This window comes from Ascaphus truei, chromosome 11 (assembly GCF_040206685.1).
Source record: "Ascaphus truei isolate aAscTru1 chromosome 11, aAscTru1.hap1, whole genome shotgun sequence".
Taxonomy (NCBI): Eukaryota; Metazoa; Chordata; class Amphibia; order Anura; family Ascaphidae; genus Ascaphus; species Ascaphus truei.
In genome coordinates, this window is record NC_134493.1 from 50,564,202 (window position 1) to 50,583,052 (window position 18,851).

General features: G+C 47.4%; 1 protein-coding gene across 9 annotated transcripts in view; it reads right to left on the reverse strand.

Moving 5' to 3' along the window:
• UBN1 (ubinuclein 1) overlaps positions 1-18,851 on the reverse strand; it is a 44,825-nt gene that overhangs the window by 25,786 nt on the left and 188 nt on the right. For 6 of the 9 annotated variants that reach the window (XR_012787434.1, XM_075566166.1, XM_075566162.1 and 3 more), the window contains exons 2-8: positions 11,473-11,595; positions 11,054-11,390; positions 8,664-8,747; positions 7,166-7,261; positions 4,860-4,994; positions 2,331-2,416; positions 202-637 (exon numbers count right to left, since the gene is read on the reverse strand). Coding sequence is in view for 8 of the 9 variants with exons in the window: in XM_075566166.1 (XP_075422281.1) it covers positions 202-637; positions 2,331-2,416; positions 4,860-4,994; positions 7,166-7,261; positions 8,664-8,747; positions 11,054-11,290 (1,074 nt within the window). In the remaining variant the exon portion in view is untranslated. Of the gene's footprint in view, positions 1-201; positions 638-2,330; positions 2,417-4,859; positions 4,995-7,165; positions 7,262-8,663; positions 8,748-11,053; positions 11,391-11,472; positions 11,596-17,575; positions 17,598-18,575; positions 18,598-18,669; positions 18,845-18,851 lie in introns of those variants that run through there. The other 3 variants (XM_075566163.1, XM_075566164.1, XM_075566165.1) reach the window with 3 other exon arrangements.

Genomic DNA, 18,851 nt, shown 5'->3' on the forward strand with positions numbered 1-18,851 from the left:
GCGGGAATATGGAAGATCTCAAATAATATCAGTTAAACTTAACCGAAATTTTAGGTTCCAATGTTTACGAACATTACCGGGATAGACATGTACAAATAAATCGTATTTATTGTATTATCATAATACTGTATTTCAAATAACTTTTTATAAAAAAATTAAAAATAAATGTTAGCTGTGCTAGGATCATGACATTTTGTGTACCTTTGTTAGCTCCTTTATCCGCCTCTCTAGAGGAACGGGTAGCCCGTCTGGGATTGACGGTGGTTTCTTCAAGTCCTGTTCGGGTGCTGGCCCGACCTGCCCCCCGTCCTGTTTTTCGGGTGGGTTGTTAAGAAGATTCTCCAGCTCTTTCTCGCCAAGGGCATCTGTAGCGCTGGCTGCCTGCTGAAGCGCAATGTCAGGCACCAGACTAGACGGAGGGGTATCTGGAGTAGGCTCGGCCTCCCGTGGGGGAGGGGGCGGTAGAGGAGGTGGGGTCTGCGTGGTGGATGAGGGTTTGAGATTGGGAGCGGAGGAAGGTAGTGTCGCTCCCTCCTTCTGCGCAGCCTTCTCTCGTTGGAATCGCTGCAGCATCTCACTCAGGGAAACCGAGTGCTTCTTCTTCTTCTTGTCTTTCATACCATTCAGGGCCGTGAAGCTAAGAGGAAACATTAGAGAGAGTGAGAGACTCCAAAAAAGGAGCTTTCCTGTTCTATCCAAAATCACTCATGTAAAGAGACAATCCGAGGCTGCAAATTATTTTGCCATTTCTTTTTAATAGATAGGATTGGAGCAGGGGGTCTCCGAAGCTGAACCCCGTCAATGTCAGCTCCAGGAACCCCCTGCTTCCGGAGATACTTTCCTCCGAATTAGGTGCCGGTAGCAGCTCCTCTCAGCTGCCAGGGATCACACAATGGCCACTGTTCAAAGATTTCCCGGCCTGCAGGCCAACAGGAAGCTGTAGTGTCAGCAGTGCGGCTTCTTATTGGCCCATGTGACGCGGGAGCTTTAAACTTTAAAGACCTGCTTGCTCTGCCGTGCAAAAAGAGGGGTGTAACCGGGCACTCGTAGGTGAATAGGGTCTAAATTAAATATAAAATATTCACATGTAATATACTGTATACCCAATTAATAAGTGCAAATAAATGTGCAGGAATATTAACAATAGTAGTGAAGAATTAAACTAATTCTATAACCTCTATTTCCAATTATAGCCTTCACCACAATGTGAAACAAAAGTGTATTCAAATTTGCAGCAGGGTGTACACAGCGCAGAGATCCCATACGCTGCGCACCACCGCAAAAAAACAAAGAGGGGAAAATTGTCCGCAATAAAAATCACATTGTAATAGGCATAGTTAACATAAATGCAGTACAGCGCAGAGAGCAGCTGGTGCTCATAGACGCAAAATAACTGAACGGTTTAAAAAGGGGTGTTCATCTCATGAAGCACAGTTCACATTTGCGCAAGTGACAGGCGTTCGCCACGTGCTCGCGCGGTTAGTATTCTCTCTGCCTAAACTGCAGATTCAGTGGATACAGATGAAATAATGCTGAACTGTATCCACGCCCTGATACTATGTATCAATGTGTCAGAAGTGGGAATAGCAACATTGCTACTTTTCTGAAGGTATATTCCCGTTATTTGTGACTAGTAGTTACTAGACAGTGGATTTATCCTCCAGGGGTAAGGGCACCGCGTTATTGGTCTCTATTTTTGATTTTCGTGTTTATGCTTAAGCAGGTGATCCTGAGTGTGGTGTTGGCAGATCAGTGCTGCAGCTGCCAATCAAAACTGCATGCGTGCAGACAGGGATTAAGCAGAGCTGTTCTCTGCCGTTACCATTGGGCAGTAGTAGCCTGAATTAAAATGGACGTTTGCTGCAATTATAACCCAATCAGTACCGGTGTGGTGATACAAGTATCTAGCTATTGTAACCGGATCAGAGCCGGTGTAGTCATTGGGGCACTTATTGTTGTTGATTCGGGAGTGGTACTGGCCAGTGAATTGGTATCAGCAGTTTGTACTTTAGGCAGTGTCGGGAGCAGTCGATTTATATCGACAGTGTTTTAAGGCCTAACTAGGAATAGCTTAGTGATGAACTGTATGTAACACTGCAACATAACAAATGTATATAACATGCCCAGTGATTTGACTTCATGCGTGGTTCTGCTATTTTCAGTGCTCTGCTCTTTCGTTCACATAGTGTTCACCGTTTAGGGACAACGGCGATCGTGATCCCCCCTAGAAACTGGCAAAAAATGCCATGATGTTCCCCTGAATGGATCTGCAACGTACTGAGACCACCACAAGGGCACGCATGGGATTAACAGAATTTCGACCTTCTTACCCTGGCTTCGAATATTTGGTTTTCTTGCATTTCTTCTCGTCGTCCCTTTTTTTCTTCTTGGCTTTGTCTCCCCTTTCCTTCATTTTCTGTGAAAAGTAAAGCGGGCGCAATAAGTATACGGTGGGAAAAACGTACGCATGCAGCACAAAGTGCCATATTTACTAACGCCTTAAGACACCTTAGGCCGCGATTATAGCGGTGGCATGCGTGCGCGACACCGGAACAAATTCATGTACAGCAATGAAGGCGTACATAGTGCGCGCGACCAAGCACGCGATTCTCGGCCAGACAAATGAATTTGTCTTTGCCGCATGATGGCTGGGTCACGAACGCAGTTCAGTCAATGAGGTACAACGTCACGGCCACGCCTCTGTCAAGCCTCCCGATATCCTCCAGCTCAGTGCACGTTTCGCGCGTGCAACAAGCGCGGTGACGTCAAGCACGGGCACTATAAGCACGGCCTTGTACAGCAGGAAGAAATCTTCTGCCCATAAAAGTGAATGCGTTGCAAGGTGTCCTCCGGCAATAGAAGGGGTCTCAAGGCATTGCATCGCTTAGTAAACATGGGCTGCTTAGTAAACATAGGCCGAAGTCTTTACAGCTAATCTGTAATCCAAACCCTGCCATGTACAGGTTTTTACTCAGAGTGTATCGTGTGGTAACACTGAATCGGGTGCGCTAACCCATACCAGCAATTGATGAATCGGCTCCTTAGGCCCCTACTTAAGCCGTCTTCCCCAAATGCAGGAACATTTTAGATGCAGTCATTTAAATATAGCTGAAATATTCCTAAACAAGGTAATACAGTAGTGAGGTAAGCGAAAGAGCTAAAAAAAAAAAAAATTCCCTTTCAGTGCCCCACATCACTAATGTTTTGCTTGTTTATAGGCAAGGTCGCAAACGTGGCTTCCACTGAGCTGTAATTGCGAACAGAAGATAAGGAGCACTATCTCCTCTGTTCCTGACATTAGGGGCAGATCGTGGTCATGTGATGCCAGTGGTGACAACTGCTACATTAAAGATCACATGACCTGGAAGGGCCGTGGCCTCCCCAGGCACACAAAGGGTTTAAGCCCAATGCGCACAGGACATTCAAATACAGGTCTGTAAGAATTTGCTAGGACTTTCCCAGTTTGAAAATTGTACCAAACACAGAGAGGGTCGGGGTTCCTTACAATGCAACTGATCTTAGGCGCGCTATTAGAGAGGGTTGGGGTTCCTTACAATGCATCCGATCTCAGACGCGCTATTAGAGAGGGTTGGGGTTCCTTACAATGCAACTGATCTCAGACGCGCTATAAGAGAGGGTTGGGGTTTCTGTACAATGCATCTGATCTCAGACGCGCTATTAGAGAGGGTTGGGGTTCCTTACAATGCATCTGATCTCAGATGCGCTATTAGAGAGGGTTGGGGTTCCTTACAATGCACCTGATCTCAGACGCGCTATTAGAGAGGGTTGGGGTTCCTTACAATGCAACTGATCTCAGACGCGCTATTAGAGAGAGTTGGGGTTCCTTACAATGCATCTGATCTCAGACGCGCTATTAGAGAGGGTTGGGGTTCCTTACAATGCATTTGATCTCAGACGCGCTATTAGAGAGAGTTGGGGTTCCTTACAATGCATCTGATCTCAGACGCGCTATTAGAGAGGGTCGGGGTTAGAATTGGGCGATATTAACAATTTAATCACGATAACGATATCAAGAAATCTATCACGATAATGAGATATATTGCAATACAAATAAAAGTCTGAAAATCTAAATAAAATGTCTTCTCAAAATAAATACATTTATTTTTTCTTTAGATTTACTAGATTCCCAAATCCCAAATCCTTAATTCCCAAACCCTTTCCATGTCTGCACTTCACCTTTCCGCACCTACACTGCTCCCATTCCCCTAATCTCCCTCATCCAATCACTCATCTATACTGCTCCCATGTCACTCATCCCTCCACCCCTCATCCCATCACTCTCACCTACACTGCTCCCATCTCCCTAACATCCCAACACGCTCACCTAAACTGCTCTCCATCACCCTAACACCGTCACACACACGGTGTGTGTTAGTGTGGGCACTGCGTGTGTGTTCGTGTGGCACTGCATGTGTGCTCGTGTGGGCACTGCGTGTGTGCTCGTGTGGGCACTGCGTGTGTGCTCGTGTGGGCACTGCGTGTGTGCTCGTGTGGGCACTGCGTGTGCGCTCGTGTGTGCACTGCGTGTGTGCTCGTGTGGGCACTGCGTGTGTTAGTGCGCATTGCTTGTATTATTGTAGGCATTGCGTGTGTTAGTGGGCATTGCGTGTGTTAGTGCGCATTGCGTGTGTTATTGTAGGCATTGCGTGTGTTATTGTAGGCATTGCGGGTGTGTTAGTGGGCATTGTGTATGTTATTGTAGGCATTGCGTGTGTGTTAGTGGGCATTGCGTGTGTTATTGTAGGCATTGCGTGTGTGTTAGTGGGCATTGCGTGTGCGTATGTGGTGCGTGACTAAAACAGCAGAGAAACCTTTTACTGGAGTTAAAGGGAAACAACCTTGGGTGATTTTTTCTTCTTCTCTTTGACCAGGTCGTCCTCCGATTCGGACGCTTGTCTGAACTGCAGCGTGCCGGAGTTAATGTAAAAACCTCCGTATCTTGTGGTCAGAGAGGCCGGCACGAGCTCATCATACTGTGAAGAGAGGGCAACACCCAACAAGGGCGTTACAAGGGTACACTCGCTAACACAATACAGTGCAAGGCTTAACTAGCTGGAAAGGCAGACATCGATTTGGCATAGGTTGCGATTCGTTTTAATAGACCAACAAGATAATTATTCATGCAAGTATACATACAGAACTTTAGAAACATCACAGGTCTCTTCATGTATACATTTTTAAAAGAGCTGTTTTTTTGATGACGCAACAAGAGGAACATTTAAAAGGGGCAGCTCTCTGTGCATTTTTATTGGTCAAGATTTCTTCCACTGTACTGTAGAATGCGAACAGGATGTAGCCCCAAACCTACATTAATCTGGCTGCAATAGGCCCTCTCACTCAAAAGAACCTCATCTGAGAAGATTGAAATAAGACCATTGTAGATGACAGCTTTGTTCTGTCTGACAGAGTAGACATTCTGGTGCAGGCGGGAGTTTTACAATTTAAATAAAAACACCTCGGAAAAGCAACAACTAAAAATAAGGTTGGTAATCTGATTTAAAGGGCAGTCTATGGAGTTCACATTCAAAAGAGGTCATATTCGGGAGAATTGCCCCTTTTATCATGAGGCCAAAATGTCTTCCCCACCTCCTTTACAAAATGATTTTGCTTTGTTCCTCTCCCCGCGTTCTGACCCCCTCTAAAAGTACAGTGGTTGAGATGTGGTGTCGGACATTGTGCAGTTCAGTTGATTTACACTCGAATAAACCTATGAGGTTTAGAAAGCTCTGTACACTAAAATGTCATCTTTGAGAACTCAAATGTTGCCATCTAACAGGAATGACAACTTACGACGAATCGATCGCGAGTCTGAAAATGAGAAAATGAAAGATGTTTTGAAGCAGCTTTAACAAAATCTTATAACAAATTTGGAGAGAGAGAGAACGCAAAACCAAATATAAACCTGTAAATACACCACTATGAATCTACCAAATTTGGGGCATTTCTTACAGGCTCAATGCGATTTGGCCGGCAGGAAAACAACCTTTTTTTTTTTTAAATAATTAAAGAGTCCAATTGACTTCCCTGAACAAATCTAACCATGCTAATAGAAACAAAATCAACTGCTTTTGAAAAACAATCACAAGTTACATTTCTTAGGGGTCTCTGAATGGTGCAGTGTTTGTCAATCAAGTGTTTTCTTTATCCTTATCCCACCCAGCCCTCAGCAGAGAGCCAATCAAAAAAGGGAAGGGCTAGAGAAGGAGCGGGGGGGGGGGGGGGGACACTGCCTGTGCAAACTCTTGTTGAACACAGAGTCACATCAGACAAAAGGGAGCAGTTAGAGGAAGTTTACGCCCTCCCAAGTCCCAGCGCACCACGATTATAAACTATAAAAATTATTAAATATTTTTTAATCAGGTATATGAATGTCACGGGCATGCTCGTCACGGGCATGTTTTCTAGAGGAAGATCGGGCTGACCTGTCCACCAGAGCGGCCAGCTCGTTCGAAACAAAAGTGGAGCCCTCTCCACTTTTGATATCTGGGGGTCAAGCCGCGGACATGTGATCGCTCCAGGAGTGATCACATGGCCGGAAGTCTGGCTACCAGCACTGTTAAAGTTAAAAGACAGAAGGGTCATAGAGTGCTTTCTATTGGGTCGACATATTGTGTCTGCTGGGCAAGAGAAACTAGTTCTATCCCGGGAACCGGTGGGATCCCTGGAGGTCAGGGCACCACAGATCATCTCAGAGAGACCCGACGGTTCACGTACATAGTACAACACCCTCCATCCCTTAAACCAGGGTAGCGCAAACTCTGTGCTCTGCGCCCCCACCCCCCTGCATGTCAACCCCTGTGCTCGCACCCCCTCCCCCCTTAACTAAAATCTGGCGTCAAATGACGTGTTGGGTTATGTGACCTGCGGCTTCATTTGGCGCTGCGTCGCCAAAGACAAGGCAGAAGACGCCGCAGAGGCCTCACGCGATCCCCCGGCACTTCATTTAAATGCCATGGGAAAGAGCGTGGGGCCTCTGCAGCCGCCGCGCCCCCAGAAAAATCTTGTGCCCCCCACTTTGTGCACCCTTGCCCTAAACAACAACAAAAAAATCCGGTGGCCCAGACTGCTGCTTTAACAAGGCGACGGTGAAGCTGGCAGGTGGAAGTAGATAAGCCGTCTCGTCCATCCCATGCGTGTAACTTACTGCTTCCGAGTTATCGATGAAGGAGTCCGACTCATCGTACCCATACCCCATATCGAGCAGGTCCTGCATGCGGTCCCGGTTCCTCTTCTTGCAGCCCTGTCAAGACAAAACGTGTTTAAGGGGGTTACATCAGGGGTGGGCAACTCCAGTCTTCAAGGGCCGCCAACAGGTCAGGTTTTCAGGCAATCCCTGCGTCAGCACAGGCGGCTCTATCATTCCTGTGTTACATGGCGCCATTTTTACCCAAATCTGAAACCTATCAAGTAAAAAAATATATATTTCATTTCGTTAGTAAACTTAGTGAGCGGAGACTTGGGAGGGATTTGATTTCATCCGGCCGCTCTCTTTTGCCTGAAGGCACAGACAAGAGCTTGCACAAGTAAACCCTCAACCCCCCCTCCCCCCATGTATAATTGTACTTCTATAAACCAACCATGTACGTAGCGCTTTACAACATTACAATAGGTGATAAATAACATACATTACAAACAATGGATAGAAGACAGCATGCAACCACTCATAGTATAGTACTGTATGTATTCTAATAAAAAAGAGTAGGTACGGCACGTACAGAAAATATAACGGTAAAACGCATATAGAACTAGGACGCGGAACAACGAGAGGAAGGAGCGGTGCACTGAGGTAAGTAGGTAAACCAAACGCAGCTCTAACAAAAACGACTATTTATTGAAAAAAGGGACAAAACATCACAAAGCTAGAAACCTCTGATGCGTTTCATCCCACAGGGGACTTTGTTAGAACTGCGTTTGGTTTACCTACTTACCTCAGTGCACCGCTCCTTCCTCTCGTTGTTCCGGTTACTCCTACTGGCGGCACGTGGATTTCTATATACACACAGTTGGAGGCACTTACTCCGGTGGATTATCTCCTCTTCAGCGTGGATACACTGGATACAAGCAGCGTGATAGCAGGTATTTCATTGGCAGAGTGTGCTGAGGGTGACGTAGCATTAGCCAGACTGTCCTCATTGAAGACAGTCGGCGATTCTTATTGTCACCCCTTATCACCCCTCCCCCCAACCTGCGTTATTCTGTCCGCTGAGAACTGTTCATTTGCTCATGTTAGTGCCTCATACGTGTGTTTTAATACTATGGCCATTCCTACGCTTTTTGGCCCTTGAGCACTGGTAGCAGATCACTTCTGCTTTGCTCTCCCTAGAACAAGGACGCGGCCTGTCTGCGACATCCATTGGAAAAGTCCACGCGTATACGAAAAGCCTCCCAACAGATGTGGAAGAGGCCAGCACAGTAAGGAAATTCAAAATCGTCTAGGAGAAACCTTAGCATAAATCTGAAAAAAGCCACAGATCAAACAGGGTTTGGTTTCACAATAGATGGAAATTGGTCAGACTTGGTTGGAGAAGTGGTTCTTATTTGCCCTTTCAATCTGTTTGAGCAGTGGACTTCAGGCCCTTCCCCCAGCAAGGGTGTGAAGGTCCTGTACCCAGCCAATGTCCTGGCATGAAAAGAGCACTTACATATTTCTCTTCAAACTTTTGGGCAATTTCGGCTACTTCCTTCCTCTCTGCTTCATCGAAAAGGTTCACCACTTTCTTCGGAGGCTGAGAATAGAGAACAGTTAATACATGTAGCGGATGCAACATTGGATATATCTTCAGTAATTGGCATTCATTAGGAATAGAAATATAGAATACATTTACACAAGTCAAATTCTGGAGCCGGGCGACATTCACTTGGCTGCGGTGTCTTTCGGCACTGGGAGGCGTCTTTGTGGCACTAAATTGACTACTAAATATGGCCCATAGTGCAAAAGAATTATTGGTGGTCGACATATGGATCCTCCCCAAGGACCTTTAGAAAGATGACAGTATAACCAATGTGACTCCAGTTCCTGAGATTTTGATTAAGTCCTTGTTTTCTATTTTTAATGCTACTGCATTCTGGTCATTTGCATGGGACACGAAGAACAGTAATGAACCGTAACCTTCAGGTACACCGCGGTCGGTGGTAATTCGGTTGATGCATGGGACTTTCCTTTTATTAGGACATGACGTGGAAAGAGATGAGAAGACAATGTCAAACAAGTGACTCAGAGAACGGGACTGAAGTAGCAAAGTGGTAATGTCACTACATTGGAAGAGGGGAATCTCATTTGAAACCCAGTGTCGGCTCTTCTTAGGACCTACGGTAAGTGATTTGCCTCCCTGCACCTCAGGCACCAAAAACTAGATTGTAAACTAGGATTCACCTCGCCCGAATAATTGAATGTACAGCATTAGTCCTTGGCAGCATTATATTAGAAATACAATGATTATTAAAGTACTTTAATAGAGTGATCTGCATGGACTGATATATTTTTTAATACTTAGATATGACACCACGTATATTGTGGTCTTTCTGGAAACGAAACCCAACAAACTTACTTTCATTTTATTCCAGAATCCAGCACGTTCCAATGGCAATGGGAGTGGACATACTCTTATGGCCTTGTATTGATTGTGCTGCTTTATAGTGAACCAACACACATACAACTTAAAAGAGTATTGAGCCTTTGGAAACCTCATAGGCATCTTCTTTAAGTGGTCCAGAGACGGGACCAGTAAAAGGTATCACCACCTACAATTAAAGGTGCATTCCAAGTTGCATACCTTTTTTTTTATTACTAACCGGGACTATGTCACGATACTCCCTGGTTTATATCGCCCATGTCACGCGGACCAATAGAAAGCCACCAAGAATGACATTGCAGCTTCCTATTGGCCTAGGAGACATGGGGGATTTATACTTCCATGTTGTTTCTCCTGGAGGACAGAAACTGGCTGCCCCTTTCCCAGTAAGTAGCTCGGAACCAGTGGGTCCACGAAGCTGAAATTAACGTGACTCAACTCCAGAGTCCCCAAGCTACCCACCCATACGGGTGGAAGAATTCTGTAGGGGAAACAGCTCCAATCAGCTACAAATCTCCATTACCACTTAAGTTAAAGGAACTTTAAACTACATTGTAGTCAGGTCTTAAAAAATAACTCATATTAATGGGATTCTATTTTTTTGGAGCATTTCCTCTAAATAAATAAATAAATAAAACATATTTACCTCTGTAGGTGCTGCCGGTATCTCATGCATTTTTAAAGGTCCCGAATGACTCCGGCCAATAAGACGCCACAACGGATGATGTTGTGGCTTCCTATTGGCCTGCATGACGTGGGACCTTTAAACCGCCATATTGCTAGCCTAGCAGGGGCTGCTACCGGCATTACCTAGGGAGGAAGTATCAGAGGAAACGGGGTCCTCGGAGCGGAAATTAACGCGGTTCCACCCCAGAGACACCCTGCTTCTCAGCTACAACAACAAAAACCTACGCAGAAACGCAGCCTTAAAAAGTAGAATCATGTTTAAGTGAGTAAAAATGTTTCATCTTTCTTAAACATAACATGGTATTCTGTCTGTATAATGATGCAGAGTATCATTATACATATCCATCTAAAATTCCAACTTTGCAAGCCTATATGTTTCCGGAGAAAATAGAAAGACAGAATTTGCAAAGCATCAGACTACTTGCATTGGGTAGGTTGGTGTCAGATGTGTAAAATAATAATAAAAATTGAACCAGATGTAACCCCTTAAACAGGGCACTGCTATTAGTACACTTAGGTCCTATGACGCCATGCACCTTTAAAGGCACCTGCAATGCACTGTGAACTGGTTAAAAAAAGAGCGATCCCTTGGACCTCCCCCCAACACCCCTTTTTTCACAGAAATATCAAATAAAGAGCAAGTTAATATAAATACATTTTTAAAAATTCAAAAAAAGGGAGGGATCCCATTGACATCTACAGATGCATATACGACTGGACATGAAAGCAGTCCCCAGTGGAGCAGTGTTTTGATTCTGCATTGCCCCTCTCACCTTCTCTCCGGCCAGACCTTTCTTCCTGCTTCCCCGCAGGTTTCTCAACAGTTCTGGGTAGCAGAACTCAGGGCACCGCTTGTGATCTGGTTCGAAGAGGGTCAGTGTAATGCGGATGGCGGCAGCTGTCGGCGGCTCGGCCTCCTGCTCCTCACTCGGAGGCCTTTTTGGGGCGGATGGGTGCAGGGGAGCAGCGGGCGGCAGGCAGGCCAGCTGCACCCGGCGGGGCTCCGTCATTGCCACCAGACAATGGATGTAGCGCTCAGCTTAGTGCAGCCATTCTGACTTAGGGCTAGACATCACAGCAGCAGAGTCCAGATAGATGAGATAACAGCAGCTGTTTAGGGAAAATATGGTTACCAAGAGGACAAGGACTGGCCCCCAGGGTTAGATGTGGTCTGCCCTGCGGTGCAAAATACCTGCGTCAGTTAGCTGGACCTCATGACACAGCAGTGTTTCAGGTTCACCTCTACCCCACTGCTTTATGGGAAAATTCACGTGACTGAGGTTTTCAATTCCAGTTGCATCGCTGCCAATGTATCCTGTTAGAAAGGAATATTGTTTCATGAATGTAGCAGAGATTGGCATAACCATCATAATGCAGCAGTTCAGTCTATGCAGATCCTGCAGTGGAAAGTGCTCCCAATTTCTATGCAAGCTAGTCTAGTGTTACACATGAAAGCAGATTAAGGCTACAGTCTAATATACGTACATTATAGGAGCTATACGAAATGGTACGAATAATAAACTATTAATGCAACTTGAATTTTCTTCTACAAGGTCAGGAGGTAGCCATGTTGTATTGGTAACAATTTATGCTGCTGGAAAGCTGCAGTGCATTAAGTTTCATTATTACTCCTTCTGACTTCTGCGTCAGCACAGGCGTGCCCGTATCCTCGAAGCTGGCATATAAAATATTCCAGATTTGTGTTGGTCCAGAAGAAAAGAAAAAAAAAAACAGATAAGTAATGAATCCCAATGCATTTCACCCTTCCAGCGTTATAAATCGGAATGGCACATTTCGCCACGACCAAAACGCTACCGGGATTCCGACGCTGGTACACTTCGCCGCAGGGCAGCTCGCCACGGTACACTTTGATGCAATGTCCGGACCGCCGCGCATCCGACCCAACAAGCCAAGCCAGGTCTGCCGCTCAGACTACTGCATATTTAAATGTCCCATACAGAACGCTACACTGCCCGGACAGGCCGCTCCGACGCGCCATCTTTAAATGTCCTGCGGCCTGTCAAGGCAGTGTAGCGATCCCACACGGGACATTTAAACGTGTAGTTGTCAGAGCGGGCGGTCATGACATGCAGCGGGCAGTCGGGCGCAGGAGCAGAGCGGGTGGTCAGGCGCAGGATTGAACATCATGACGAAGTGTCTCTGCAGCGAAGTGTCCCGGCAACAGAACGCCGGCGGTGTTTTGGTCTCAGCCAATCGGCCGCGGCAAAACGTCCAAACCGTTATAAATTATAATCACTAATCAATGATGGATGCCTCCAGATGCTTAAGATGGAAATAAGAATATCACAATCATTTTACTTTATTATGTAATGCGCAGCGAAGGTAGAAGTGTTTTTGTGTTGTTTTTTGATCCAGATGTGCCATAAAGCCAACAAAATCATTTGCTAAGCTATTTCTTACAATGACACCACTTGGAGAATTTACAACCAAAGGATACCTATGGTTCCAGCTGCTGAATAAGAAATACAGTCTTTAAAAAGACACTCTTGGGGGGAGGGACTGTGGGTTCCCAAAACGTTATAAATTATTTGACATTAGGAGGGCCTTATGTACCTGGTACGGACAAGGGTCCTTTCGTGACAGAGGCCCTACTGACGTGTTTTGCAATTGCAAAAAAGAAAAAAGGAACACAATCCAAAAATCAAGTGGGACTGCTACCTCTCGGGCACTTAGTCCTTCTTGGCCTGTTCCCACATAAGAGTGGTACTTCCCTTTGGGAGCAAAAATGAGTCCCGCAGCTGCAATGTAACCTGTGAATACTTTGTTTCTAGGAAGGTGAAGTAGAAAAGATCTATAGCTCATCTTTTCTGCTGCTCTACAACTCATCACCCCACCATCCAGCATGCAAGAGGAGCGTGAGTAACATCACATCACCCCACCATCCAGCATGCAAGAGGAGTGTGTAACATCACATCACCCAACCGTCCAGAATGCAAAAGGAGTGTGTAACATCACATCACCCCACCATCCAGCATGCAAGAGGAGCATGAGTAACATCACATCACCCCACCATTCAGCATGCAAGAGGAGCATGAGTAACATCACATCACCCCACCATCCAGCATGCAAGAGGAGAGTGTAACATCACATCACCCCACCATCCTGCATGCAAGAGGAGCGTGTAACATCACATCACCCCACCATCCAGCATGCAAGAGGAGCGTGAGTAACATCACATCACCCCACCACCCAGCATGCAAGAGGAGCATGAGTAGCATCACATCACCCAACCATCCAGCATGCAAGAGGAGTGTGTAACATCACATCACCCCACCATCCAGCATGCAAGAGGAGCGTGTAACATCACATCACCCCACCACCCAGCATGCAAGAGGAGCATGAGTAGCATCACATCACCCCACCATCCAGCATGCAAGAGGAGTGTGTAACATCACATCACCCCACCGTCCAGCATGCAAGAGGAGTGAGTAACATCACATCACCCCACCATCCAGCATGCAAGAGGAGTATGTAACATCACATCACCCCACCATCCAGCATGCAAGAGGAGTGTGTGTAACATCACCCCACCATCCAGCATGCAAGAGGAGCGTGAGTAACATCACATCACCCCACCATCCAGCATGCAAGAGGAGTGTGTAACATCACATCACCCAACTATCCAGCATGCAAAAGGAGTGTGTAACATCACATCACCCCACCATCCGGCATGCAAGAGGAGCATGAGTAACATCACATCACCTCACCGTCCAGCATGCAAGAGGAGCATGAGTAACATCACATCACCCCACCATCCAGCATGCAAGAGGAGCGTGTAACATCACATCACCCAACCATCCAGCATGCAAAAGGAGTGTGTAACATCACATCACCCCACCATCCAGCATGCAAGAGGAGTGTGTGTAACATCACATCACCCCACCATCCAGCATGCAAGAGGAGTGTGTGTAACATCACATCACCCCACCATCCAGCATGCAAGGAGTGTGAGTAACATCAAATCATCCCACCTTCCAGCATGCAAGAGGAGCGTGTAACATCACATCACACCACCATCCAGCATGCAAGAGGAGTGTGTAACATCACATCACCCCACCATCCAGCATGCAAGAGGAGTGTGTAACATCACATCACCCCACCGTCCAGCATGCAAGAGGAGCGTGAGTAACATCACATCACTCCACCATCCAGCATGCAAGAGGAGTGAGTAACATCACATCACCCCACCGTCCAGCATGCAAGAGGAGTGTGTGTAACATCACATCACCCCACCTTCCAGCATGCAAGAGGAGCGTGTAACATCACATCACCCCACCATCCTGCATGCAAGAGGAGCATGAGTAACATCACATCACCCCACCGTCCAGCATGCAAGAGGAGTGTGTGTAACATCACATCACCCCACCTTCCAGCATGCAAGAGGAGCGTGTAACATCACATCACCCCACCATCCAGCATGCAAGAGGAGCATGAGTAACATCACATCACCCCACCGTCCAGCATGCAAGAGGAGCGTGAGTAACATCACATCACCCCACCATCCAGCATGCAAGAGGAGTGTGTAACATCACATCACCCCACCGTCCAGCATGCAAGAGGAGTGTGTAACATCACATCACCCCACCGTCCAGCATGCAAGAGGAGCATGAGTAACATCACCCCACCATCCAGCATGCAAGAGGAGTGTGTGTAACATCACATCACCCCACCATCCAGCATGCAAGGAGTGTGAGTAACATCAAATCATCCCACCTTCCAGCATGCAAGAGGAGCGTGTAACATCACATCACACCACCATCCAGCATGCAAGAGGAGTGTGTGTAACATCACATCACCTCACCATCCAGCATGCAAGGAGTGTGAGTAACATCAAATCATCCCACCTTCCAGCATGCAAGAGGAGTGTGTAACATCACATCACCCCACCATCCAGCATGCAAGAGGAGTGTGTAACATCACATCACCCCACCGTCCAGCATGCAAGAGGAGCGTGAGTAACATCACATCACTCCACCATCCAGCATGCAAGAGGAGTGAGTAACATCACATCACCCCACCGTCCAGCATGCAAGAGGAGTGTGTGTAACATCACATCACCCCACCTTCCAGCATGCAAGAGGAGCGTGTAACATCACATCACCCCACCATCCAGCATGCAAGAGGAGCATGAGTAACATCACATCACCCCACCGTCCAGCATGCAAGAGGAGTGTGTGTAACATCACATCACCCCACCTTCCAGCATGCAAGAGGAGCGTGTAACATCACATCACCCCACCATCCAGCATGCAAGAGGAGCATGAGTAACATCACATCACCCCACCGTCCAGCATGCAAGAGGAGCGTGAGTAACATCACATCACCCCACCATCCAGCATGCAAGAGGAGTGTGTAACATCACATCACCCTACCGTCCAGCATGCAAGAGGAGTGTGTAACATCACATCACCCCACCGTCCAGCATGCAAGAGGAGCATGAGTAACATCACCCCACCATCCAGCATGCAAGAGGAGTGTGTAACATCCCGTCACCCCACCATCCAGCATGCAAGAGAAGCGTGAGTAACATCACATCACCCCACCATCCAGCATGCAAGAGGAGTGTGTAACATCACATCACCCCACCATCCAGCATGCAAGAGGAGCATGAGTAACATCACATCACCCCACCATCCAGCATGCAAGAGGTGTGTAACATCACATCACCCCACCATCCAGCATGCAAGAGGAGTGTGTAACATCACATCACCCCACCATCCAGCATGCAAGAGGAGTGTGTAACATCACATCACCCCACCATCCAGCATGCAAGAGGAGCGTTAGTAACATCACATCACCCCACCATCTAGCATGCAAGAGGAGTGTGTAACATCACATCACCCCACCATCCAGCATGCAAGAGGAGTGTGTAACATCACATCACCCCACCATCCAGCATGCAAGAGGAGTGTGTAACATCACATCACCCACACCATCCAGCATGCAAGAGGAGTGTGTAACATCACATCACCCCACCGTCCAGCATGCAAGTTTTTCTTTTCTGTGTTGTTGCATTTTTGGCAGTGTGTAGCACCTTTTTTGCACTGTATTGTGATATTTGTAGTGTAGATCAGTGTGTTGTTTGTCTTCCTTGCCCCCTTCCTCCTGGGTTTACCCCTCTCTGGGGGAGTATTTGTTTGGGTTGCTGCATCTTGATAGTGTCCTGTGCAATATGCTTTATGAGATTTGTTTGCTCTCTTTACATTAAATTGCTTTGTGTTTGACCTCCATTAGTGTCACAGCTGGTTATGAGTGCTGCAGGTACTCTTTTATCTTTGTATCTGTCTAGGGTGATCCTAAGGCCTTGTCCCCACTGCACACTCGATGGCATGCGCTGCGCAAACAAGATACGGCCCTCAATGGGGCCGGCCCCAGTGACTGCCTGCAGAAAGCACGATGCGCGACCACCTTTTCCAAAAGACAAGATTTTTGTCTTTTGGTGCGGCGGCCGAGCGATGGCAACGTCACGGCGGCGGTTCAGCCAATCAGGGCAGACCAGCCACGTAACGTCATGGCTGCGCACCCGCCATTCTTCTGCTCTAATGTGGACGCGCGGCCCAGACCACAGATCGCGACTGAAACTGGTGCTCGCGACACCAGGCGCGTGCACACAGCGACTGCGGCCGTAGCCTTATACATGCGTGTACTACTCTTTTTGCACATATGTAGTAGTAGGTTATACCCTAGGCCATCCCTTAAGTTTGGAGGAAAGGAGATTTCACCTGCAACAAAGGAAAGTGTTCTTTACAGTAAGGGCAGTTACAATGTGGAATTCATTACCCATGGAGACTGATGGCAGATACAATAGATTTGTTCAAAAAAGACTTGACATCTTTTTAGAAAGGAAAGGAATACAGGGATAGACCAAAAAGTAAACATGGGAAGGATGTTGATCCAGGGAGTAATCTGATTGCCATTATTGGAGTCAGGAAGGAGTTTATTTTTTCCCCTTATGAGACGAATATTTTTGATTGCCTTCCTCTGGATCAAAATACTGTAAATGCAAATATAGGATAAGTATCATCTAAATTTAGCATTAGTTGGACATATGTCTTTTTTTCAGCCTCATCTACTATGTAAATATATAATGAGCGCACAGCTTTATCAGACATGTTTTGTGGTCCTTTCTTTCAGTCTTGTGTGTGATGTTGGATTCTGGAAAACAAGTCTATGGTATCAGAAAATAACTGGAAACTGCTTAATGAGATCACATTTGGAAGAGACTGATGATCACTTTATGGAACTAGTGGCATGTGCAAGAAGCTGCTGCCCACCTGATCCAGGAACATATTGATCTAACATGGTCTAGGAGAAGCTCAGCTTCCTATGAAGCACCTACAAAGCACAATACTAGGTGTCCCCAACCCCACCCAACCTTAAGCCTACCCTTCCATACAGAGTAGACCATTCCTTCCCATCACACCCCTTCACCTTAGTCCCCCGCTCCCTCCTACGGATCACACACCCCCTCCACCTGTACACCCCATCCTACCACACCCCCTCCACCTGTACACCCCATCCTACCACACCTCCCTCCACCTGTACAATCCATCCTACCACACCTCCCTCCACCTGTACAATCCATTCTACCACACCTCCCTCCACTATACACGCCATCCTACCACACCTCCCTCCACCTGTACACCCCATCACACCACACCTCCCGCCACCTGTACACCCCATCACACCACACCTCCCTCCACCTGTACACCCCATCACACCACACCTCCCTCCACCTGTACACCCCATCACACCACACCTCCCTCCACCTGTACACCCCATCACACCTCCCTCCACCTGTACACCCCATCACACCTCCCTCCACCTGTACACCCCATCACACCTCCCTCCACCTGTACACCCATCACACCTCCCTCCACCTGTACACCCCATCACACCTCCCTCCCCCTCATCCTACCAATCACAAACCCAATCCATCTGAACAGCCTGTCTTACGGATCACACACCCCTCCACCTGAATGTCCCGCCCTACAGCTCACACCAACTCCTACAGATTTCCTCCTCACATGAGCCACCCACCCTACTATCAATCACCTCCACCTGAGCCCTCCCCGTAATATTGGCCACACACCCCTCCACCTGTACCTTCTCTCCCACTGATCACCCTCCCCCCACATCCGAGCCCTCCCTATTACCAACCACCCCCTCCTGAACACCCCACTCCTAGCGATCACACCCCCCCCCCCCACCAGAGCCCCCTTCTCCTCCCGATCGCACCTGACATCTAACCATCCCAAGAGCACATTCTCCTACCGATCACCCCCACTCATATCACTCGCCTGCCTGTGCCACTCTACAGAGTGCGCACTCCCTTATCCCACCAGCACCCACGGCTGCACAAACACACTTCCTGTCACAGCTGCAGGATGGCCGCTGCGCTTCCCTTTTACACCTCCGGGCCGCTCCACTGCAGACACACGGGGGTGAGGGATCAGCCCATTGCGGCTCCTGTGAGAGGGGGGGGGTCCTAGTACCCGGAAGTGCCCCATAAACAAATGACTCGGACAGTTTCGTCTCCCCCCCGTGGCT